Here is a 25,108-nt window from a genome sequence, read left to right as displayed (position 1 = left end):
CCTTATCTGATGTTTTCTTATTTTTGTGTTTAGTCCATTTGCTAGTGATGATGCAGAAAGTCAGAAGTTCCTAACAAATGGATATCTGGATAAAAAGAAATTGGAAGACTATAATGAAGAATATGTAAGTTGTACTAACTTTAAAGTGTAATTACTATTAAATCCCATTAAGCTGATACCAAAAGTTTCAGTAAATAACGTTACTCTGCAGCTTGATCAGCAAAATCTTGGCATTAGAACAGTAAGCAAACATTTTCTAAGTTAGTGCAGCAAACTCCTTCTGTTGCCTTGCAACTAAAACTAGGTCTTTCCAGGTAACAAGAAAAATTTTCTCAGATCACACTCTGTACAGCACTCATGACATCCCATCCAAGATATCCAGCCCAGAGTGGATCTACATACCTATTTCTGACAGGAGTTCTGGTTCCCAGATACTTTGTTTCTTCCATTTGAGGCAGATCTGGGCCCTGCTTGTTTCCAGCATCCATGTAAACGAATCTACACCCAGTTGCATTGTGTTAAAGAAGGGATGCTCTTAATCAGATCCGCACAGATATCCTTCCCTTTCAACCCCTGTTGCCTCCTCTGGCACATTTTTAGCTCCACAGAGAAAGCAGTATATCTGACTTTGAGAAAAATAATCCACTTGTTAAGCCAATAACTGGGAAAGTTACCTGATAGCAACATGTATTTCTGTTGAAGTTGGTCAACACAGCCAGCTGTGGCTCCGTTACCACAGCAGTTTGCTGGCTTCAAAAGGCTCCACCTCTAAGGATTGAGAGCAATGAAGGAAAAACCAGTAGTTAGAACAGTTAACTTATTGCACCTAGTAAAATGCAAGCTAATAGTCATCTCTGCTTTTGTTTCGTACAGCACCGGGGCAGAGCTTCCTTTGGCATGTCCTCCTTCAACCTCAGCAATGCCATTATGGGCAGTGGTATCCTAGGGCTGTCCTATGCCATGGCCAACACAGGAATCATCCTTTTTGTGTAAGTACATAGAAATAAAATAAATAGAGTATTAGCGCTAATCTAGAGGTGATTTTCTTTTGTGGTTAGAAAGGTAAGTTAAGCTTAAGAATCATGTTTTGTTAGCTGAAATGTTTTATAAGAGTTTTTGTAATGAAAATGTTTTAGCTGCACCACAAGCAACCATCCACAGATGACATACCTTTTTTCTTTCTTTTTTTTTCCTCTCTTGTTTCAGCTTTTTAGCTCTGTTTTATGTCAGGAGCACAGCTGACAATGGATGCTGTGTAGTCCAAAAAAAAAAAAAAAGAGGGGGGGAGGGGAAGGGAAGAATGGGAGAAGAACAGCATACTTGTCCTAAAATAACAATACCTATCTTACTGGTTCATTATGGGTAGATCACAGGAGAAATAAATCACACTTGAAGTTTTACACCATCCTAACTATCTAATCACTATGTAGAAATGGGAGAATAGTATTTGATATAGGTCAGAAATGGCAATAGGTTTTGATTGCAAAGGCATGCACTGATTTATTCAGATTTGATGTTGCTTCCCCAGTCTATTTGTATTCAGTGTGCACAGATGACAGCAGAGGAATGTGGCTGAGATATTCTATCTACACAAAATGAGATTTGATGGACAGTAACAGATAGTCATATGAAGGTTTTTAATTTATGGATAATCCTATCAAATGAGAGAGACAGTACAAAAAGTTAGTGGGGTTTGTTTTGTTTATTAATAAATGTATTTAATCTTAACTCTGGCCTTAATTTTAATCCTCCATAAGGTTAGAACACAGTATGATGCTCCATATGACACTAGGTCACTGTTTTCCATTATTGAACTCCAGGGAGCCTTTAAATCAGGCTGCATGGCTATCTCTACATGGCTTTTTTCTTCTCAATGTTTTTTTTTAACTAGAACAGCAGCAATATTTGAAATGCTACGTGTAGCTCCCAGTTGCTAAGAAACACCTCCTGTTTTGCCAGCCAAATCTGTACCTGAACATTAACTGTCGATGCAACTGCTGCCACACTCCTGGATAAATGTTTCCCAACACCTGTATTCAAATGGTTAAATATAGTTTCTGCAGATACAAAAATGGAACTTAGTTCTATAACTGAGTGCATTAGAATCTGGAAAATGTAGGATTCTTTTTCCCCAGCTTTCTCTGAGCACTTGTGCTCTGAGCACAGTATTGTCATAAATTATCACTGCAAAGAAAATTGTGATATATTGAGACTTGAGGGGAAAAAATTACCGTTGCAACATTTTTGTTCTTCAGGATCCCTTCATCCAAAGGATTGGCTGTCTGTACTGTCAGTGCTAAAGCAGAATGCAAGCCTGCAGTTATGCTAGAGCAATCCTATAGAGTCATATAACAAAAACAAAGGATGTCTCCACCCCACAGTTCATTTTCTTTTCTGTCCTACTTCCATACTTTGTGCATTAGAACATTCTTCCTTTTGGCAGAGGAAGGAGTTTTATTTAAAACTGAAGAACTGTGTGAGGATATAGTTACCCCTGTGGCATGTATATGCTTGCTGGAAGTTCCTCTGTTTCCACAGATTGTGACGTTAGTAGCACAGGAAAATTCCATCTACTAATGGAAGTTGCTGTACATTAATTCTAATTTAGAACTCAGAATCTCCTCAAGAGTTGCCATTGCGCCTTCCTCTCCCACAGAGGAGGTTTGCACTCCATATGCCAGGACTCAGAGGTCATGTCTTTGTATAGAGGCTGGATGGGTCTCATCAAGAAAGATGCCGTTTTGGAAAGATACACTGCAATGTCAGATGTGAGCTCCCCTTAATGTACGGCCTGAGCTCACTGCATGAGAGAAATCTACTCACTCAAATTCTGTAAAGTTGTCTGTCTCTCTTAGAGAAAGCAACTTGGTCTGTTGACCACCACCTGACCATTAAACGAATGTCTCAGGCTACAATTCATATACAAAGAATTGGCTGTCAGTATCTCCCATTTTTATATGAAGCTTTGTGTTCAGAGGAATGGAACTCTGTTCAGCCATAGAATAAGGCATTATCAGTAGAGTTGGTACTTCCTAGCTCTGTCATGTTATCATGACATCTCCTTCCCATGCTTATGCAGGCTGACGGCAAGATGGTTGTGATAGTAAGATATGTTGCCCACAATGTTATGCACTGAAAATATCATGCAATATGTTTTTCACCAGCATTTTGCAAGAGGACGGCATCTGAAATCACAAAAGATGCAAATGTGTGGAAGGAACATGGCAATAATCAGAATTAATGAAGGCAGGCACCAGTACCTTTAAGCAGACTAAGTTAGAAGAGAATGCTGCAAGTGCTGCAAAAGCATATCTTCCACTGTCAGACCACACTTCAGCATTATGTAGGATTCCTTATATACTTGTACTTTGCAAAGTGTGCATCTAAAGTTGATATCTACAATTATACAGTAAAATAAGAGAAGTCTAGGCAGAAGTTGGCAGTGAATTTGTCACAGTCACAGTTTAGGTTTTGAGGATTATTTTTTTTTTTTTTATAAATCTGTATAAGGAGAGATAAAATATGAGGCCACTGAACAGATGAGTCCAAAGACCTGAGATCTGTTTATTTTTGTTGAGTCTTACTAAAACAGCATTCTGCCTCTGTGAAATAAATTGGCACCTGTCTGGACTTAAGCAAACATTGAGAGGCTTTTGAAGTGTCTAAGGTGCAACTTCAGCCATGAATAACCTACAGCTAACCCATATCTATTCATTTTGTACCATGAGTCCTGGAACTAGGCACGCTCTTGCTAGAGATGTTTACACATTGAACTTCGGAACAAGCAAACATCCATTCAAATTAACTGAGTATTCCTGATGTGCTGCATGAGATTCTGATTTTCGTTTTGCTTTACAGAGTTCTGCTGCTCAGCGTGGCAATGCTGTCACTCTACTCAGTCCACCTCTTACTGAAGACATCAAAAGAAGGAGGTATGAAGATCAGGTTGAAACTGACCAGAAATCTCTATTGCATGCACATTTTCTTATCTTGGAATGCAATTTCTCATATGCATTCACTGTAGTGGTCCATGGCTCTTATTTATTTTGGTGTTTTGGGTGTTTGGTTTTTTTTTTAGGTTCATTAATATATGAAAAACTGGGAGAAAAGGCATTTGGATGGCCTGGGAAGTGTAGTGTTTTCATTTCAGTTACAATGCAGAATATTGGAGGTAAGGGTAAAAAGATTTTAGAATAGCTTTCTAACTTCCAGTGCTTTTCTAGAAAACAGAAGTACTTTCTTCTCTCTGACTAAATTACATCATAGATGACCAGGATACAACACATGTTATTAGCAAAGGAATGCAAAAGGAAATCTTGCCTTGTTTCAGATGACACAGTGGTGTCTGCTAAAAGCTTGTTGCATGAGATATCTGCACGAGCAACGCAGGTACTTCTGCGATGACTAAAGTGGCTTGGCCAGGTCTCTTCACTGACTGTGGCACAAGCTAGGCATCTGCCTTAGAAGAGATGAATATCACCTAAAAGGAGAACATAGTTCTGACTCCTACTTTTCTACCTAGACACAGCTGGTTTATATCTATCTATTGCAATAGCTTTTTTGATTGTGTACATAATATATCCTATTCCAGGTCTTCCTCTTATTCTCCAAACATGTATGCTTTGGTAATTCAGAGGAATACCTCTTTCTTGTGGACCAGTGGTTTTCAACTTGTCCAGGTTGATCCAGTGAGTTTCAAAGAACTCTCTGTGACCAGTGTAGGATAAAATTTGTGCTGTCTGCCAATATATTTAAATGAGATGTGGAAGTCTTCTTCTGCCAAAGATTTTGAAAACTAGCTTTTTAGATATGTGCAGTAGAGTATTTGGAGAAAGAAATTAGAAACAGAAGGGACAAGATGGACAAAGAGATTTAGAGAAAGTGACAACCAAATTTTCTACAAAAAGTGGGTAGACAGTGTCCGCTGGAAAAGCAAGATTTAGAAAGAAAAACAAAAGGAAAACTTACAGGTATAAATTTCATAGCAGTGATTTGAGTATGTTGTTAAATTAGTAGTAACTGTTGTAGTCTAAGACTAAATGCTAGATTTCATTCAGGACATGTTCATAAGAGAAAAATATCTCTTTAAATAACATTTCTTTATTTGCATTGTGATCTGAATAAAATTCTTTCTGTATTTTAGCAAAATCTGATTTATCAAAACGCTATGTTTTTCATGTAGCATCGATGCTTTTTAAAACAAATTATTTTTGTTGGATTTATTCTGTTTTCTCTGAAAGCATTTGCTTGATTTTCAGCAATGTCAAGCTACCTCTTTATCATTAAATATGAACTTCCTGAAGTGATCAGAGCATTTATGAAGCTCGAGGAGAATTCTGGGTAGGTACTTTTGCCTAACCTGAACCTGAGATCAAAAAAAAAATTTTGCTATGTCAATGATAATGATTGTTATCTTTTATTTCCCCTCTTTAGAGAATGGTACCTGAATGGGAACTACCTTGTCATACTTGTAACAGTTGTGATTATTCTTCCCCTTTCTCTTCTAAAAACATTAGGTAAGGCTAATGTCCCACTTAACCTCTTTTCCTATTTCTATTAGGATTGTGAATTTATATGTAGCTGAATCATATATATACATATACATTTTTTTTATTTTTTTTATTTTTTTTGCTTCATAGGTTATCTTGGTTATACGAGTGGTTTTTCGCTGACGTGTATGGTTTTCTTTGTCAGTGTGGTAGGTAATTGTTCAGGACTTGCCTCTAAGCAAATATAGAGCCTGTGAACTGCACAACATTAATAAATCCCTTACCATCGCAATTTAACATGGATGTTAGAATAGCACCTGCAAAACGAACTGAGTGCTGAATAAAACCAGAATTAAAAAGATCAAACTAAAAAGCTGCACTTAAAATAATAAAACATAAAGCAGAGCAACAGCAGAACCAGAATAAAAGCAATTATTTGCTGGAGAAGCAGAAGTGATAGTGTTTGGTTTCATGCTCCCTCTTTCCCTTCTCCTTTCTCTGTGCCTGTTTTTGTTCCTGCTGGTTTGTCATGGCTGTAAATTTAGTCTCATATAGGAGTACTCTACTGATGACATTGTCTACTGTATTGTAGGTAATCTTAAAGAAATTTCAAGTACCCTGTCCTCTCCCCATCATGGATCATGGGGCTGGAAACTGGACGGCCACCAACATCACACTGCCAATGCACCTGGTCACGTTATCAAATGAATCTCTCAGTTCTGGTGTGAATTTCATGATGGACAATACAGTTGGGCACGTGCCAGGCCTTGAAGAGCCAAGAGATACTTTCCTCAAAAGTGGTGTAGAATATGAAGCACACAGTGACAGCAGTGACACATGTCAGCCGAAATACTTTGTGTTCAACTCACGGGTAAGGGAGATTGTGTAGAATTTGTCTTTTGCCATTTGTGCCACAGCTAAACTGCTGCCTGCCAAAAGTCAGAGGCTTATAGCAGTGACCATTCATACTAATGGGAGCTTTATTTTACAGACTGCCTATGCAATACCCATCCTGGCATTTGCATTCGTATGCCACCCTGAGGTGCTACCAATATACAGTGAACTGAAAGAGTAAGGTTCTTGAATTTTGTCCCATACTTCCAGTTAACGATAGCAGACATCACTTTCTTCCTGTTCTGCCCTGATTGTGGCTCTATAGTCACCTACCTGATAATGATTTATTTTGCACCATAATAAACGGATATCAGCTCTGCTTTCACCTAATAGTTAAAGAACTGACAAAGAACTGCTGTTCATAGAGCTGCATTAATATGAACTAAGGAAAGGATGAGTTTGGACAGTTCTTTGAATGACATGAAATATGACGGGGAATTTGGCTGCACAACAGACAGCTCTGAAACCAAGAATTCTGGTCTCTAAAAATATCTTAATGAGTTCTTCGTCAGAGTCAGCTGTCGCTTACTCTTAAAGTTCCCTGGGATGCCATTAGTTAATGCCATGAGTGTCTTACACTGACTCTTAACCTACCCCATTTTGATTACCAAATATTAAAATCAAAAACATTTGCTTAAACTGATAGTTGGGAAAAGCTAAAAAAATGCAGTTGTTCAGCAACAAGAATTATATTCCAGGAGTTTGTGTTGCAAAACTCAAGGAGGCCAAGCCGTATTACCTCCTATTTTAGCATCCTTAACCTCAGAATTAAAAATTATCAGATGATATGAAATTTGTTTCCAGGTTCTATAAGCTGAAGATTTCCTTATAAAGAAATATTTAACCAAGGGTTCTCTGAAGAAAGGAGTTGATTTACAAGAGATACTTGAACCTGCAGAACAGTGCTGTGTAGATAAAAAGGAATATTCAAACAGAGCTGCCTGAAAACTCATCTCATTATTGTTACCAGCCATACGGTTTTAGCTATTCCATTTTTTATTTAAAATGCACTATTTGAAATTTATAGTATAGAAATAATGATATTTTTAAAAAATATTTGTTTACATGTTTTTCACTCAGTAAGCAGTAGAAATGAAGTTTCAATTCATTCTTTTGGTGCTGTTCTGTGTAGAGCTATTGTCACAAAGCTTCAGGAGCTTTGCATAATGCGCACAGCTGCTATGAACTTTCTAGCCACGAGGGAATGTCAGTAGAGGCTTCTCAGAGTACTTCTTGTGCAAGTAGAAGCTTTATAAGAATAGCACTGTTACTCTTTTTCTCTCCTACTCCAGTCGTTCCCAAAAGCGAATGCAGAATGTCTCAAACGTCTCCATCACTGGCATGCTCATCATGTATCTTCTGGCTGGTCTCTTTGGATATCTTACCTTCTATGGTAGGTTAAAAGCCTGTTCTTTACAGAATTTTCTCTCTTGTTTCAAAACAGACAAGATGGATCAATCATATAAAGACAGAAGTGTTCATGTGTTTTCTATGGGCCTTAATTCAAGCACTAGTATTATTCAAAAGTAATATACTGTATGTAACCTCCTGCATAAACAGTGAGACTTATCCAGCTCTCTGGCCACACAGTCCTCATCCGTCAGGGCCTTAGTTGGTCTAGTTGTGCATTTCATGGCTTTGTGAGCTCAGACAGCAAACTGCTGTAAGCTTGGCTCTTGGAAAAAGCCAAGAGTGAAACATTAAAAATACTCTGATGCTCAATAGTTTTACATGACACTGTTAGCTGCTACCCACCGTGGCTCTGATGCTGTAAATTCAGCCTCACCTGTGCTGAAAAACAGGAGCAAACCATTCTAGCATAAAGAGAATACAGATGAACTGGACTAAGCAGTAGGTAAATAGAGTAGCTCCTATATTAGCACACTGGTTCATGTAAACGCCACGTCTTTTTACCTCATTAGTTCCTTTGTTACAGCAAAGAAGTAAATAACACAGTACTGCTTTGGCAAAAGGGCTGGGAGGCTTGGATGGAGGTTCAGAGATGTTCCCAGTTCAGTCATTCGTTTTTTGTCTTGTATCAGAGAAATTTTTTTGCCCTAGGTTACACATCCAAGCAATGACTTTGCGAAAGTCATTTGAGAAGCTGAAGTAGAAAGCATTATCTCACAGATGTGCTATACTCGTCATCTCTGAATGATGGACTTGTATCAGTCATGCCGGGAAAATTCCTCTTTGGTGTCCAGCCCGTAAAATGGATCTGATGGCAGCAGCTGGGCCAGAGCTAATCTTGTCTGGCAGCAAAATAAAGACCTCTTTTCGTGTGTGTAGGTACCATGTAAGGGACTTAGATCCCTTCTGTTTCCTTTTTGCAGGGGAAGTTGAAGATGAGCTACTTCACACATACACCAGGGTGTATACTTTTGATGCCCTCCTTCTGTCCGTGCGCCTCGCGGTGCTGGTGGCTGTCACCCTGACTGTGCCCCTTGTCCTCTTCCCTGTAAGTAAAAGAGCTGCTGGAGATGAAATCTGGGCTGGCCTGTAGACACTAATTTCATGTGCTTAGCAGAAGCAGGCCTTAACACAATGGTAAGAAAAGCAAGCCTGGGTTTTGTTTCGGGGAGCAAGTTGTTTCATATGCAGCTTGCCCACAGCAACCACATTAGGCAGCTAGGGTTGCAAACTTTGAAAGACTGAAATAAATCAGTCCTTATAAATAAACCAGAAATAAATCGGGAACAACTGCCCTGGCTCCCTCTGGCTCTTTCTGCGCTATATTTAACAGCACAAGCACTGAAGACTGGAGATATACTCAAACTGCCTACAAGATTTCCTAATACGTACCTACTACAGCATCCAAACTCAACAGAATGCATGCAGTTTACACCGTGACTGTCCCTTGTGCCTTCCCAATGTAGCCAGGCAGAAAACATTGGTGGCCAGCAAGTTCTGGGGGGCTTGTGTGTTGTTCTGTGGAGCAGGCCTAGGTCCAGCACCTTGTGCAGGTGGGCTCCCATTGGCCTGCATTGTGGCTGTCGCTGTCTGACAAGAGCAGCAGCCCTGGAGTTTTGCTTTTCTATTGTCCTGGATGCAAATACCAGTTCTATGTAGGTATTGTTTCCAGGCTCACTGATAAATGCTTCAGAACAGCGATCATCATTCAAGGTTGCCTGCCAAAAAATATGTTCTGAGATGAACCAATTACTTTGAGGGCTTTATCCTGCTCAGAATACTGTGTTGGTCTGCCCTAAATATTATGTTTTAACCAATGACTCAGTGCTTGAATTTTTCTTAACTAGCTCAGCATTCTTCATGGGAAAACAGAGAGCACTGCAAAAGCCTCTATCTGTCAGAAGCAGCATTTTGCATTTTTAGCTTTCTGCATAATTATTTTTATGTTTGAATAATGTGCAAAGGCTTAGCAGTTACACACCGCAGAGTTAATTGCCCTTAAAAAATAAAAAAAAAAAAAAACAGAAGAAATATAATTTTCTTTAAACTCTGCACATCAAACAACTCTCTTGCCCATCAAGTTCAGCATCACTTATAAATCAATTACTCCAGTCAAGCAGCATCGTTATACAGCAGTTTTTCTATGAATTACTACATTTTCATAAAGTGGTCAGAGTTTATTCTTTAAAAAATAATAATAAAAATAAAGAAATCATTGCATTTCCTTTAAAAAAAAGTCTATTTACCATTATTCAGTGTGAAATTTCAGTCTCGTGACTTCACGTCAGCGCCAGCATGACAGCAGTAATAATGCACAGGATACTGACAAGTGAACAGGAATGCAGGCAGTGCTTCTTCAGAGTGGTAAAGGTGTTTTACACCAACTCAGGGACCAGGTGAAAGTTTTGCTACCTACTTTCTTCGTAACGTATGTTCATGTCAGCCTGAAAAGTACAGCATGCAAAATGAACGCTGCATTTTCATATGATGGGCTTTGAGTCTGACAGAATTCCATACTATTACTGAACAGCCAAACTTATCCAGAAGCAGAAGTGAGCCTTGAGCTTTTCCCAGTTTCAACTTCTACCTTTCAAATCTTCTAAGCTTATCACAGTACTTCACAGTAACATTATCTACTGCCTCCAGAGGGATTTGCAGCTGACCTTTCTCCTACTTTCCATTTTCACTGATGAAAAAGCAAAGACAAACCCAACTCTATTGTGTGAGAAAGTAAAGCAAAAAAAGGATCTTTTGCAACAGCTTTTTTATCTATAATTTGATATCTTTTCCATGTGGTAAGAGATGCTTATATTTTGATAGATATATTTGTGTGTTTAATGAAAGTAAAACAAAAGCTTTCTTTCTTTTACAAAAGTAAATTGCAGATCTCCTGTGAGATTTTCAGGGGGATCAGGTTCAGGAATACAGCAACTCTACTCAGATTTCACCTGTGCGTATTTTGCCTGCTGATTAGTATTCACAGTGGGGGGATCTCTGGACTGGTTTGGTTGTGGTTGTTGTTGTTTGTTTTTTTTTGCTGATACCACATCTTTCAGTTGAGCAGATTTCATCTCCCCGATTTTACACCCTATTTACTCATCTTTCTCCTACACAGCAAATATTTGAGTTTCTGCATGAAACTGTGAACCCAGTTCTCAAAAACCTACACAAGAGTGAGATTACATTAAGATTGAAAACACAATTCTTTGGTCAGAATTTCTCACAGCAAAAGTAACCAATGTAGGCCATTTAAAAAGCAAGAAGCAAAGGTAAAATAAGTGCTGTTTTACTTTCCTGGATTATTTTTGTCTTCCAGATTCGTTCATCTATCAGTGCATTACTGTTTCCCAAAAGGCCGTTCAGCTGGATACGACACCTTCTGATTGCAGCAGTAATTCTTGCTTTTAATAACATGCTTGTGATTTTTGTTCCGGCTATTAAAGACATATTTGGATTTATTGGTAGGTTTCATAAATACTTTTTGTTTACTGTGTTTATACTTTCTACAACATATTTACATTTGTGGACTATATGATAGTCTCCATGTGGATCTTACAGTGGAATAACATAAACACCAATTTGATTTTATATGGGATAAGTTCAAAAGGTAATGTGAAGTCCCCATGGTCTATTGGCTGGCAACTCTGCCCATGGCAGAGGAGTTCGAACTGGATGATCTTTAAGCCCTCTCAACCCAAGCCATTCTATGATTCGGTGCCCTTTTGTCCCCACTTGAACAGCTCACATGCTCACATCTACTTGCAGACAGACAACTAATGTCTCTTCAGCTCTGAGAACTCAAGTACTTGGATATCTCTGTGCCAAACTTGAGGATGGGTCTCAGCGGACAATAATAACTGTACTCCAAAGGAAGTTGCCCAAATCAGTCCCCATAAAACCCACAGAAATTATTCCTTAAAGAGAAACCCAACTCTTCTGCAGGGGGCTTTCAAGCCCCCTGAAGTTGAAGCCATGCAATTTGAAGGTCATGCATGACCACAGGCAAGTTCTGCACGAATATTCCCCATCTCTTTTCACCTTGTGGGTGAACTATGCTGGCAGAGCGTCACACAACATGGTACTCAACTTTGGTCTCTCTTCCAGGTGCCTCTTCTGCCACCATGCTGATCTTCATCCTCCCCTCTGCATTCTACCTGCGACTTGTTAAGAAGGAGCCCATGAGGTCTCCCCAGAAGATAGGGGTAAGGGTGCTGGCAGCAATTTTTGAGGAAGGATGATGGGAGGGTGTGTGCTTTCCACCAGCCCCAAATTCAAGGGCTTTTACTTGCAGTGTCTGAAAGCTGATCGTAAATGGTAGGGGCTCACCAAAACACAGATTGGACAATGTGTTTCACCATAGCATGGAGACCCATGCTGTGCAAGTGAAATTGCTTAAAGCTCTACTCCAACTGCTAAATTAACAATAGCAAGCATCTAAGTTAAAGTGTCTCTAAAGACACTAGAAAATCTAATTTATTTAATTGGATCTAAGATGTAGTTAACATCTTCACCTATATAATTGATACCTAAATTGTGCATAAAAAGCTGTTGGTCCATGCTAGAAGGCTATCTATGGGTTAATAGGAAGATGTAAGGTCTAGATTAAGAAGGAGGTTATACTGAAGAGATAATGAAGTGATACAAAGATGAGAGCTCTCCATTGGAATAGATTCATACACTGAAAGGAGATACAAATGAAGATCTATCATTTATGTGCAGCATGTGTTTATACATCATGCTGAACTGATGCAGCAGCATCTTGTATCCATGTATTAATGCACACAATAGTCACCTGAAATTTAACAGTATCACTGAGGATATGTCCTTTGAACACTTAATCAAAATATATTGATGTAATATATATTCAGGCACATAACGTAAGCAGACATACGTAAGTACAGCTTTGTATACATTTTTTAAAAAAAGAAAGTAAATGGAAATGGGAGAAGTTCAATTTGTACATGACGTGTGTGGCAAGTGTGAAAGAAAAGGATCGTTACCATAAAATGATCTCTGAAGATAATTTTTGGAACAGTTGTTGTTAGAGAGATAAACTATGCATATTTTTCCATGGCTCTTTGTTCATTCTTCATGATTCTGTGCTAGGCATATCTAGAATTTCACACTCTGCACAAAGATCGCGTACAATATTTCTCTTTGTGTTATGATGTAGATTATTATTAAGTGTGGACAGATTCTGAAAGCTAAAGCCCCACTGAAGCAAAGTGGGAATGTAAGCACCTAGATCACTTAACTATATACAGAAATGCTTTCAGAGAAGAAAGATGGGCTTATCTTTTGTCTAATAAAGATGTAAAGGATTAACTCTGAAACTGTTATTGATATTGGAAACAAAGAATATGCACTGAAAATTGGTCAATTTTTAAAGGAAAAGAAACTGTTCTTCAGTTACAATTTGTATAATTATTTATATAAACAAATTTAGGTTGCTTTTTTTTTAGATTTAGTTTTGTAAAGCTCGGCTCTTTTGGACTGAAATTTTACATAAAATTAACTTTGATTCACATAGCCCTGTATGGTTCTACTTAAATTCAGTCACAGAGAATGGCCCAAATTCAAGACCTCAGCATTATAGAAATGTGGTTACCTTGGAAAAGTCTAAACTACAGTATGCTCAGTCATTTTCTTCATTAATACATTTTTACTTTTCAATTACAGGCTCTAATTTTTCTTATAGTTGGCATAATCTTCATGATTGTGAGTATGACTCTCATTGTAATGGACTGGATTTACAATCCCCCAAGTTCCCGACATCACTAACCTGTGGAAAGAACCAAGTGCTTTTCATACCATAATGTTTGTATTGTGTGCTTTAAAGGACACCAACATGGCACAGCTATTCCTAGCTAGTAACTGCAATATGTTGAAGACAGTTTCTGGGTAGGACACTAGAACCCAATGGAGTCTATGTCACAGGATGGTTATTTATGCATCAGGAACCCGAGCTTAGCATTTCTAGCCAGGTTGAATAAAATGTGTGATGTGGGTGCTTTCTATTTTCAAAACAAATATAAGAATAACTGTGTACGTAGTCCTTAACAGTCGTTTGGTCCCATCCTTTTTCACCTCTCCCATTATATTCATAACACGGTTCCTAGAGCACTGGAAAGGTAATGGCCAGAAAACCAGCTAGTGCCTTGTTTTGCACATGAAGCACATAGGAGCAGGTGCCCAGCTCCTAGAGAAAAGGTATGATTTCTATAGGGGATCAGAAAAGTGACTTCTCCCCATGTACTGGTCTATCAGAAAGGTGACAGATTTGGCAAGCCAGTGGACAAAGCCGAGCATCAGATACACTGCCCATATTTGTCACCCTTGACACATGATGGCTGTTGTATGGAATAAAGCTCTCTCGTGCAGGAGCCCCTGTGCTGTGACTGAAGAACATCTGACCATTCATTTGTTGTTGTTAAAGGTGTCTCTGCTGGAAACGTTAGGCAATTCTAGAGTGGGATTTTTGGTTTTCTTAGCTTTTTTAATTCTTGTCTGAGCTTGCATCACTGAACAAGTTCCATCCTCCATAGAAGCTTGTCTTCCATTCTCACGGGAATTTAAGGAGACCACACGGTGTGGCTGAGCACCCTATGCAGTATTGTTCAGCACTTGTCTGTTTGATAAATGTTCAGTGCAGGAAACTGTAATTTGCTATATATATAAATATCTGTATTTATGTACATAATCCTTTGTTTTCTTCTAGTTATAAAAATATTACCCTCTGGTACATGATTTCTGATTTTTTTTTTTTTTTATTTTATTTTATATGTCACTCTGTTTTCACAGCCACACATTTAGTATTGTTTTGAAGAAAATATTTTGGATTACTGGATTCGTTAAAGGCTCATTTTATTCAGTAGCATTTGAAATACACTTGCCACAAACCCTGGCCGTTACCTGTGTAAAAACAAATTCAGACATTTACTACTTATGTTACAATAAATGACAAGTTGTTTTCCTCTTGTGAATTTTTAATATGTGCATCAAGGTTCTGCATTACCAGTATAAACCAAGAATTTGGCTAACTTGCTCTGTGGCTTTATCTCAGCTCAGCTGTGCATATGCCAGCATTCAAAAGCATGCATAATTAAGCTACGCAAAGGAAAAGATATTACTGATAATCTCAAATGTATTGTGCTACACAGCTGTGCGAGAGAAAAGAATGTGATGTTCCATGTTATAAGGATGCTTAATTAGCATCTAGTGGCCTCCAGACTGCATTTTGTCAGATCTATGGGGAACTCTACACATGCTCTCTGTACTATTTTTCTCAAAGGAAAAGTAGTCAGAGAGGTGACAGGGGCTCAGTAGAAGACGGAATGAGTGGGAAAGTGCAGTTGTTGGGTTTAACATGTTTAGGAAAATCCAGTCTCCTTTAACTGGTGTTTCCATTTTTCAATTTAAAAGTCTGTTGTATGCACGCATGTGAACTCTGAAAGCCAACAAAAGCTGCCTCTGTCCACTCTTCAGCTTCACGTAAAATTGACCATGTGTGTCTCTCTGTGTGCATGCCTGATAAGTGTGGGTAGACATAAAAGTTGGCAGGAAAAATGTATCAGTTATATATTCCATGTCAACTACTGTCCTTCTGAGCGCTATTTTACACTCACTTGAGTACTGCATCATTAATACTCTAGGCCATACACCCTTGTGAATGCTGACTGGCTTTGTTTTTTTTCTTTAAAGTTTCCCATATTTTGTTCAATTTGAAGCAGACGAATACCAGTAACGTTCTATTAGTAGTGAAGAGCTTTGATGTGAACTAAAGTTAATAGCAGTATCCCAACACGTCTCTTCTTGTTAGCATTAGTGAGTTACATGTAGGGAAAAACGAAACATAACTGAGTTTCTGTTTCAGAGCAGTTACAGCTATTGTCTGCAGCTGCATGTGGAAACTTAGAAATTCATGTCTCACATAAAATGTAGATGACCTCAAGAGAAGTAACCAAAAAACTATGGAACGATGGCTCTAGTCACTGGCTTTTAATGGCACAAAAATATTGGTGTCCAGCATAAAGGTGGAGAGTCTGTAACATGTCAGATATTCTAGTTTATAAGCACTGCTCACAGCAACATGCAGCTGTTAGTGGAGTAAGGCTAGCATTGCACACTAACTTCTTAGCACTGCTGGAAATGGAGGATGTTGCATTTTCTTGTTTGTCCTGTCATGTTGACAATGAGGATTTTTATTACAAAACTATCCATTGATGTACAATAAATGAATTTTTCAAGGACTGCAGATCTTTTTCTTCTGTTTTAGGCTAGCAAGAGAAGGAATATTTTGAAAATCAAGCAGAGACAAACTAAGCCTTGACATGAGCATCACTAAACCTGTGCTCCCTTTTAAGAGAGAAAGATGTGTATGCATAAATTTGTAGCTTCCTCATACAATAACCATGATACATACTCTGTTTTGTATCTATTCATGGAACTTCACTGACATCATCGAGTAGAGAATGGCTGGTGTTAAAAGTTGAGCTACCTGCATGACACTGAATGCATCATTCTTTGGGGCATGGGATTAGCCCAGATACGCAGTGCAGCAGCTAAGGATAGCTGCTGTTAGGAGTGTGCACCAGATGGCACAGCTTTATATAAATACTTCCTATCACTGAGCTATAGATTTTCCTACTGTTACATATTTGTCTGATGTATAATCACAGCCCAAAATACATGGGTCTATCCAGCACCAATGAGCTCATGTGAGAACTGCATACCCCATGCCAGACATCCTGCTCCCATAGCTGCCTGCTAGCAGGCCCAGACACTTGCCAGACTCCCAGAACATGAACAGTACCTGCATTACACCCAGGACCGCCCTCAGAATCCTCTCACCCCTTCATCCCATCTCATCATTCCAAAGTGTACACCGCCACCTCTGCCTGGGACACAACATCCTCGAAATCCTCACGGATCTTCTCCTGGTGGTTATGCCTCCTTAATTCCCTGCATCACCTCCTTTGCTCTGTTTTCACGTTTCTTGAGCTATAAATTCCCTATGTCCTGAACTTGCTTAATTAAACTCATGTAGTTGATGCAAGTGAATGAGTTTAGCTAAAGAAGAGGAAAAAAAAACTTGTCTTCAAGGACAAAAAAGAAAGAAAGCAATGAATCTGTATTAGACATTCTTTCAGACAAAAGAATGTATCACTGAATGGACATTACAAGAATACTAGGATTGATTTGGAAAGAAAAGAAAAAGAAAACACAGAAAAAATCAACGCATGTTTCAGTTTTGGATTTAGAAAGAAACTGAACGAGGGACACTCATCAGAGGGCAAAGTCCTTTCTACTCTGTAAGTAATCAAAGACAATGTTAAACAACATCTATCTGAAAAAAGGACAGCAGGGATAGATAAGCCGCAAAGCAGCTGGCTCTGGTGTTAATTTTCAGTAAACGTTGTCTTGCTTGGCTACTTCTCAATGGCTGACATAATAGTAATTAAAGCTAGTCAGCAAGTACTGACTAAGAGGACTAGTTGATGGTATAGATTGGAATTTTCCATTCATTTGGCTTAAAATTTCAGTGGAATTTTTCCCAAAAATGTGCTACTGCAACAAAATTTTGGTCTAGCCCATACAGACGCAAATGGCTTTCCATTAAGAGTGGCATCCTCTGGCCCACGTGCTTTGGCTGAGGGTCTATGATGAGCTTGGGATGTCATGTTCTGCCACCAAAGTTGTCTTTGGTGCAGCAGTGTCAATTCCTTCAACACATCCATGCGGTGTTGTGCAATCTGGTAGCATCCTGCAAAAAATGAATGTTTGGAGAACAGAAGCTGCTGCTTGTCTTAGCTAATGAAATGACAACTTACTCAAAATACTTTCAAGCTTGTGCTGAACATGGATCATAAAGACTGCTTTTGTAAGAGACATGCAGCTGGAAGGGGTCTCAAGTAATCTCCCATTGCACACTTGGATCAAGCAGCAGTCCTGGGTTAGTGTTTGCAGATAACAATGGTTCCAGCTGCTCATTTCAGACCTTCGAAAATTCCAAGAAAATAAAAATAATTGTTGCGCTAACTGGCCTCACAATACAAAAATCTGCTGAGTGTCTCAAGGGACACCACAAACAGCACCACAGCCACCAGCACACCCTCTGCAAGGGGCTGTGGGGTGGACATCCCCACCACTTGTGTGTGAGGAGTTACGTCAGACAGAGCCCAAATCCCCCTGACAATGTGGTGAGCTAAGTGCTAAATCTAACACATCGTAAAGTGGCAAATATCTTTGGAAACCAATACAGCACCCTAATTTGAGATGAGATGGAGACCTTGTTCTGTTACTAACAATAAACCAGGAGATGTTTGTCTCCCAGCAGAAGCAAAAATAAATATATTGGGACTCCTGCTTGGCCAGAGGTCTCTGGGACACCGAGATGGATGCTTCAAGTTCCACATGCACAAATGGAAAGTGTTCACAGCATTCATTCATCTTTTTGTACAGAACATGCCTCTCCTGGCATGTATGTATTGGGAAAGTTACCCTGTCCTAAATAACAGGCTGTCTGCAAATAAATTATTACCTGTCTGTTTATTCACAGGAGGATCCATACCTCATTTCAGGGGAGGGTTGATGGAAGCCTCTATTCTCTTCTCTGAGGGGAAATTACTTCCTCTCCCCCTACAGAACACCCAAATCATTCCACCATCTCTGCCTGGGGTTGGTGGATTCAGCTTTCATACAAGCAATTGACCCAGTTCCCACATTGCCACGGTCAAACTAACCCGGTAGCTTCATTTACATAATGCAAGTGCTGATAGAGACACCTCTCCTTTGAATCCCCACCTCTAAATTGGTCCATCTCAAATGAGTCAGAGGCTTAGCATAAAACAAACCACTGTCTCCTAATATTTGGGAATTAACTCTGGAAGCAACAGCTGCTCTTTTCAGATCCCCTTTTCGAATACCCCATGTTATTTAGTTTCCTACAGATCACTCGGTGCTCTCCCCTTGGCCTGCGAAAGTACCTCCTCTCCATTCAGAGGCACTTGAGCCTGATGTATTGCTAGTGGACAAAAATAGGTGCCCTACTTATGTCCTCAAAACCCTGTTGAAGGGATTAGTAGCCATGTGTTCCCATCCACCAACTACATACATCTGGATCCTGCAGTGACCCAATATAAACCTAGTCATGGTGCCTCTGTTGTCTTAATGCACTCCTTGTCTTTAATAATGCTTTGAATACTACAAGTTATTTTATAAATTTTCTACAAAAAAATACAATTCAGACCTGTTTTAATCCACCCTAAAATAAAAAAAAAAAATTGAATTATCTGTATTTTGTATGCTCAATAGAAATAAATATTCCACATTATCCTCTAAAGGAAATAACGTCAAACCCTAGACTGCCACAGAGAATGTGGATTCTTTAATTGCTCATGAAGAATGTGCTGGACACTGAGTACTGCTGCTAACTTCACTCACAGTGAGTTGTGCAAACACCCTCACAAAGTGCAGCTAAAGCAACAGTGGGCAATTAAAGCAACTGTGTTCTTGAAAGCTATTGAGAAATGAAAGACAAAATGACTCAGAATGCACCCTGAAATTGTCTTGAATTCTGAAGACCTCACAGTACTATGTAAATTCAACAAGTTACATTCAATCTAACTGCAATTATGGCAGAGTGAGTCAGACAACCTTTTCAAGGGCAATTCATTTTCTTATATACACTCATACACATCGCCAGAGTTATGAACAGACATTTTGGTTACATGGGAGAACTGTACTTGGCTTCAGGTACACAAAAGCAAGATGAGGACAAGCTCAACATTATTGCAAAAGAAAACGGCATCACCAGCATCCACTGGATGAGACCAAAATCTTTTCTCTGTCATAGACATTTGTGTCACCAGCAGCAAAGTGTTCACATCCTTAACTTCTAGAGTTGGGAGCATGCAGTTAGTATCAGCTAAATCTGTGTTCTAGCCACTTTGAAGCACAAGGATAAAGTCTTGGTAACTTATTCAATACAGGAGTCAAGTGAACACCTAAACCTTTAGCTACCATTTTCTAGGTTCAAAGCCAAGTCAAAAGAAAGAACTCACATTTATGTGCATGTGTGAAAACCTTTCTTACAGTACTTAGTTTATGCTTTGAGGGATAATCACAGTAAATTCTAGGAACCAATCTACTTGAATGAGATTAAGAAAACTTGTCTACCGTCAAATTTTGTTTTTTCCCTTCACAAATGACATACTCCTGTTCCACTTTCAATATTGCTTTATGCTTCAGAATCAGCAAATAAAAAGAACTAAACAGGCTATTGGTAATATAGAAACACATGAATTCTAGGAGAAAAGGGCTCAAAGGGCATGATAAGTATTGCCTTCTAGCACAGTGGAGCCAAGTACATGATTTTGCCTTCTTCAACCAGCAGCAAGTGAGAAAGGCAACATATTTTGCTCTGAAGGACGCACACAAATATGCACTGAGGGAAAAAAAAAAAAAAAAGTTACACAATAATATCAACTGACTCCAAATATCCAAGCCCCTCCTTCTCATTACAGAAGGCTGGATCCCTATGTCATGCATCAATTTCAGCTGCAGTTGAAGGTAGAGCTTTTTTTCCCCACAAGCTCCAACTAAAAGTTGCTCGTTGGAGTTCAGATTTCTTTTCCAAACCTAAAATTAACCTTTCTGCAATCATATTATGGGAGAAAAACAACAAAAGACTGTTTAAATGAGCCGACCTCTGATTTGTAAACATTACCAAGCAAGTACATGGCGGAGGGAAGGCAAATAATTCCAAGTCTCTGCAACATTGTATGGGAGGAAGGCCTGTAGTGTCTGTGTTCACAAGTTCTATGTGCTGAGATTTCATCAGAGCAGTGGAAATGACTCCATCAGCTTCTTTGATCCTTATGTTCTGGTCATCTTAATCCTTCCATATTTGTGAGAGTCAACACTGGAGGATGATGCCAGTTACAATGGCTATCTAAATATGTTTTAGCATCTACTGTAAAACACCAGGAGGAAGCCATTAATAATAAGTAAATAAATATCTTAGCTCTTAAGGAACAACAAATAAAACTTTTAAATTTACTCTGGTTAATTCACCACTATCTTCACATTGGTCTATAATTACAATGAAATTGACTATTAGAAGACATGGGATGAAAAGTCATCCCCACCTGGCCCTCACTCTGAAGAGGAGATAGGAAACTCCTCTCTCAGATGGAGAACAGAAGGCAGACAACTAGGAAAATAATAAGTTTTCTCCAACATCTGTTTATAAATATCCACCATGCACTGTCTGCTCTCCTCATTCCTGGGTACAAAAATACTTTACTGATGACAATTCTTGTGCAAGGAGATTGCCTGGAGAGTGCTGATGTACAAATGAATTCACCAGAATGATTACTGCTGCTTCAGGCAGACATGCAATCAGTGATGTATAATACACAAACACATTTTGCTATAGCAACAATCACACTGATATATGTTTGTACAGAGGTCCAAGCCCCAGTGGTCTTGTTCAAACCTTCATGAAAAGTTACAGCTCACCAATAAGAGAGCAGGTACAACCCTGTGAGAGTGAGATGGCCAAGGCACTGTATATTGCATGAATTTCTTGTCACTTGGGAATGAAACAAGTGATGGGAAATAGTTTGAGGGAAATTCAATGTGACTAAAACTGTCCAGAACTAAATAAATAACAAATGTATTCATGAAAACCCAAGTTGTCCTGTGGCAATGCACAGAAATCAGTAAATGTGGCGTTACTGCTCTCCTTGAACCATTAGATCATCTCTGCTGAGGTATGCAGACTTCGTACACCATATATCCAGTACTGGCTGGCATGAGATTATTCCATAAAAAGCAAGCAGACAAATTTGCATGCATCCGTAGATAAGTGGCAACAAAATCACAAGAAGAAACACACTGAACAAGTTCCTGTGTTCCTGAAATAACTTCCCATCTTCTGGGTACCCCATATGTTATCTTTTAATGGAAGAAAATCATACAAACACTAATACTGATTAATGCTAAGCATGTGCTTTATTCCATAAAGCCTATCGCCCCTGTATAAAGAGTTACAGCATAATCCTCTGGGCTTTTTTTCTGGGGTGTTGTCATTCTTTGGAATTCATTGAAATCATAAACCAAAAATACGATGTGCCAAGTACCTGACGTATGTATGGAATAAAATGTGCAGTGTTTTTAACTTCTGAATTAAAATCTCTTTATATTTACATTTATGCTGAATAGAGAATTTAGATGAATGTCAGATGGTACATTTGGATTGAGTTTTCAGCAACCTACTGATAATATCAATGTGTCCCTTAAAAGCATTCAGCTCAGTTACATACAAAGTTCAAAGAGATTTTAATATCAGTGAGGTAAAATCCCAGTCAGAAATCAAAAATATTAGACACAGTAACACACAACGTACATGAGATAAATGACCATTTTTGAATAATCTCCACATTGCTGCTTCCTGATTGCTCGTGCCCATGTAAAGAGCACAAGTTCTTGAGTTCCTGCAGAGCATGATATACTAATCCTAAAATCTACTACAAACAAGCTGAGGAAGAATTTCTGCCATATCCACTCATATTCTTAACAGCATCAACATTTAATTGAATGTTATGGTGACAGATCACACACAGTCACTATTGTTCTGTACCAGCTTGCAGAGAACAGTGGTTTCTGTCTGTCCAACCCTTTGACTCATGTTTTGAGGATTCTGTATCATGTGGTGAGGGTCATTCACATCACTCCTGAGGCACCACACAGTCAGCGCAGGTGAGGAGGTAGAAACAAAGCTGAACTTAAAATGACAAATTTAACACAATAGTTGCTGGATGGGAAGGGGAAAAAAAAAAGATGTTCAGAGAAGGCTTGGTTTACTCCAGTTATAACTGAGAAAATGCCAGGCCAGCCTGGCTCATGTGCTATTAAAGTAGGAGGGAACAGGTGAGTCTATCTTGACTCTCTGAGAAGGCAGCTCCTGTCTGACTGTTTTCAATACTTGCCAAGTTAAAAAGAAATGAAGGTGGGATATTCACTCAGTGAGCTGTGCAGTAGAGTGGCTGTGCAGGATACTGAAAGCCATAGCTATACAGAGAGAGCTGCAGAAGAAGGGATTCCCTTCCTTCAGAGCATACCCAGGGTGCCACGCCAGTTTTGCAGCCCATGTTTCAGGGGCTCACATTATAGCAGCACCTGAAAAGGTGAGACCACGTGGTGCAATCATGCAGGGGCCAGAGAGGCTATGTTTCCTGGCTTCTCCTCAGCAGAAGCAACAACAATTTGGTCAGCTCTCAGTTGCCAGCCTGCATGTTATCTCCTCTGCAGGCAGAACATCCCAGGAAAGAAACACCCAAGCTGGCCCTACTCAGGGTAATGCATCTGTGGCTACATTAGCACATAAAATGGCCCTGAGATACACCCAAGAACAAGCAGAACCATACAGCTCGTGTTCACATGGGCAACTGCTCTAGGCGGCCCTGCTTGGGCAGATGGGTCGTACCAAATGACCTTCAGAGGTCCCTTACAGCCTCAGCCATTGTGATGCTGTGAGAAATTCGCTTCCATATCCAGGCAAGATGATCATGTTTGTACTGCCTCCGGGGATGTTCACCAGCCCACACTCTCCAAGCTGTCCCAGTTCACCTTGCTTAGCAGGACTGATAATTAGCAGAAGGAAAAATCACACCAAGGAGCATGTGAATAAATAAGGGCAGCTGTCCAGGCCTGTATTCTTTCCCTAATATTTTCAGTCCCCCGTTGATGTTCCCAAATCAGCTTTCTGTGGGCTGAGCCAGCTGGTATCAGCACATCCACAGCCCCAGGACCATGTGAACCTGAGCTACCTCTGTACTGTTACACCCCGTTCCCTTGTGTTCTGCTGCAGGAGGACAATTACAAATAATAAATATGTATATAAATATAAAAATAATTTTCTCTGGCACAATGTCTCCGGTCCCATGTGAGCCAGCTTCCTAGCACCCACAGGACAGCTGGGGACGTCCTCCCCAAACAAGCACTCCTAACAGTACAGTGCAGAAATTCAAGCTGGCTTTGTGCAGAGCCACCTCAGGAAGCTGTAATGCCTGTGTTATGAGGGTCTTCCAGACCCACTTATCCTTAAACAATAAAATTCTAATAGGATATATCTGCAGCAATAAGGAAACAAGTCATAGCTTAAGGTACCAATTGTCATTTAGGAAATAACTTACAGTAGAACAGATAAACTTTAATTTGATTTTTCAGCTTCCATTGCAGGAATTTTGTTTGATGTAGTTTCTCCATCCTTCATACGGACATTAAATGATGTAGGGCCTGATCCTGAAGCTTTTATGCCTTCTTTTATGTTGAGTGTCTGCTCCTGCTAGACAATGCGGTGTGTGTGTTCCTAAGATCTAAGTAACCATTTTCATCTCTGGTTTTGTATAATATTGATCATCTATTTTGTACTTTTGCCTTATTTCACTGGCAAAATCTCTCAAAGCCAAAGGAAATGAAACAATACTTCCCTCTACTGGAAGACCCAGGAATTCTGGAATTTAATCTGAAATGTTCGATTTTTCTGAGCTATTCTTGTTTGACTGACAAGAGAGACCACAGCAGCATAGAATGAAGAAAAAAGAAGGGAATTATAATGGTAGATTTTTTTGGAAAATACCCTTGGCCCAACGAATTGGAGACCTCATATACTCTTCACTTTATAAGTTATAGTCAACGTACCTTGTTTACTATTTTCATTATTTACACACCTCTGAAAATGCTTGTGCCACTCAGATTATATGCTGAGATTTTTAAAATCTCACTGTGCACACAATGTGCTGAATCTGTTTCATGACTGTATTTTCTCAAGCTGCATTTGCATGGCTTATTTCATATCTCTAAAAGTCTTAGAGATATGAAAAAAATCAAAATACTGGCAATGAACACCTTTGACATTTCCATTGGAGGTGTGAGTCAATGGCAAGAACGTTGCTCCACTAGGCTGGAAGTGGTGAATCCCACTAGAGTTATGGGAACCCTGAGGTTTCCAGAGTTTTTTTATATATCAGGATCATATAAAGCAAGGTCAAGTATTCCACACCAGCTGTCCCATTCTTGTCTTCCTGGAATCATCTGTTGGCAGCTGTCCATAAGCTTTTCTATAGATAGAGAGCTTTCTATTGGTTGTAGGGCCAACAAGGAAATTTGATAATAGGGAGAATTTATACTGAGTAATTCCCAGATACCTCTGTTCCCAATTTTGTCTCTGTTAGGTTGTCTTCTGTCTCTCACAGGGATCTACACAATTACGCTACCTTGCATACCTTCTGAGTACACATAACTTAACT

The 25,108-nt window shown here is 39.3% G+C and overlaps 1 protein-coding gene across 6 annotated transcripts in view; it reads left to right on the top strand.

Moving 5' to 3' along the window:
• SLC38A4 (solute carrier family 38 member 4) overlaps positions 1-14,766 on the top strand; it is a 29,261-nt gene extending 14,495 nt beyond the window's left edge. For all 6 annotated transcript variants that reach the window (XM_042872327.1, XM_042872323.1, XM_042872328.1 and 3 more), the window contains 14 exons: positions 34-124; positions 874-989; positions 3,859-3,932; positions 4,079-4,171; positions 5,259-5,340; positions 5,434-5,516; positions 5,640-5,698; positions 6,082-6,360; positions 6,481-6,560; positions 7,676-7,776; positions 8,717-8,841; positions 11,110-11,254; positions 11,898-11,995; positions 13,473-14,766. In XM_042872327.1, coding sequence (XP_042728261.1) covers positions 34-124; positions 874-989; positions 3,859-3,932; positions 4,079-4,171; positions 5,259-5,340; positions 5,434-5,516; positions 5,640-5,698; positions 6,082-6,360; positions 6,481-6,560; positions 7,676-7,776; positions 8,717-8,841; positions 11,110-11,254; positions 11,898-11,995; positions 13,473-13,574 — 1,528 coding nt within the window. In that variant the 3' untranslated portion in view covers positions 13,575-14,766. The remainder of the gene's footprint in view (positions 1-33; positions 125-873; positions 990-3,858; positions 3,933-4,078; positions 4,172-5,258; positions 5,341-5,433; positions 5,517-5,639; positions 5,699-6,081; positions 6,361-6,480; positions 6,561-7,675; positions 7,777-8,716; positions 8,842-11,109; positions 11,255-11,897; positions 11,996-13,472) is intronic.
• Positions 14,767-25,108: the final 10,342 nt, after the last annotated feature.

Source organism: Lagopus leucura, unplaced genomic scaffold (assembly GCF_019238085.1).
Source record: "Lagopus leucura isolate 7727_CA_CO unplaced genomic scaffold, USGS_WTPT01 Super-Scaffold_100008, whole genome shotgun sequence".
Lineage (NCBI taxonomy): Eukaryota > Metazoa > Chordata > Aves > Galliformes > Phasianidae > Lagopus > Lagopus leucura.
The sequence above is the reverse complement of the archived record's forward strand: the minus strand, read 5'-3'. Positions and strand labels throughout refer to the sequence as shown.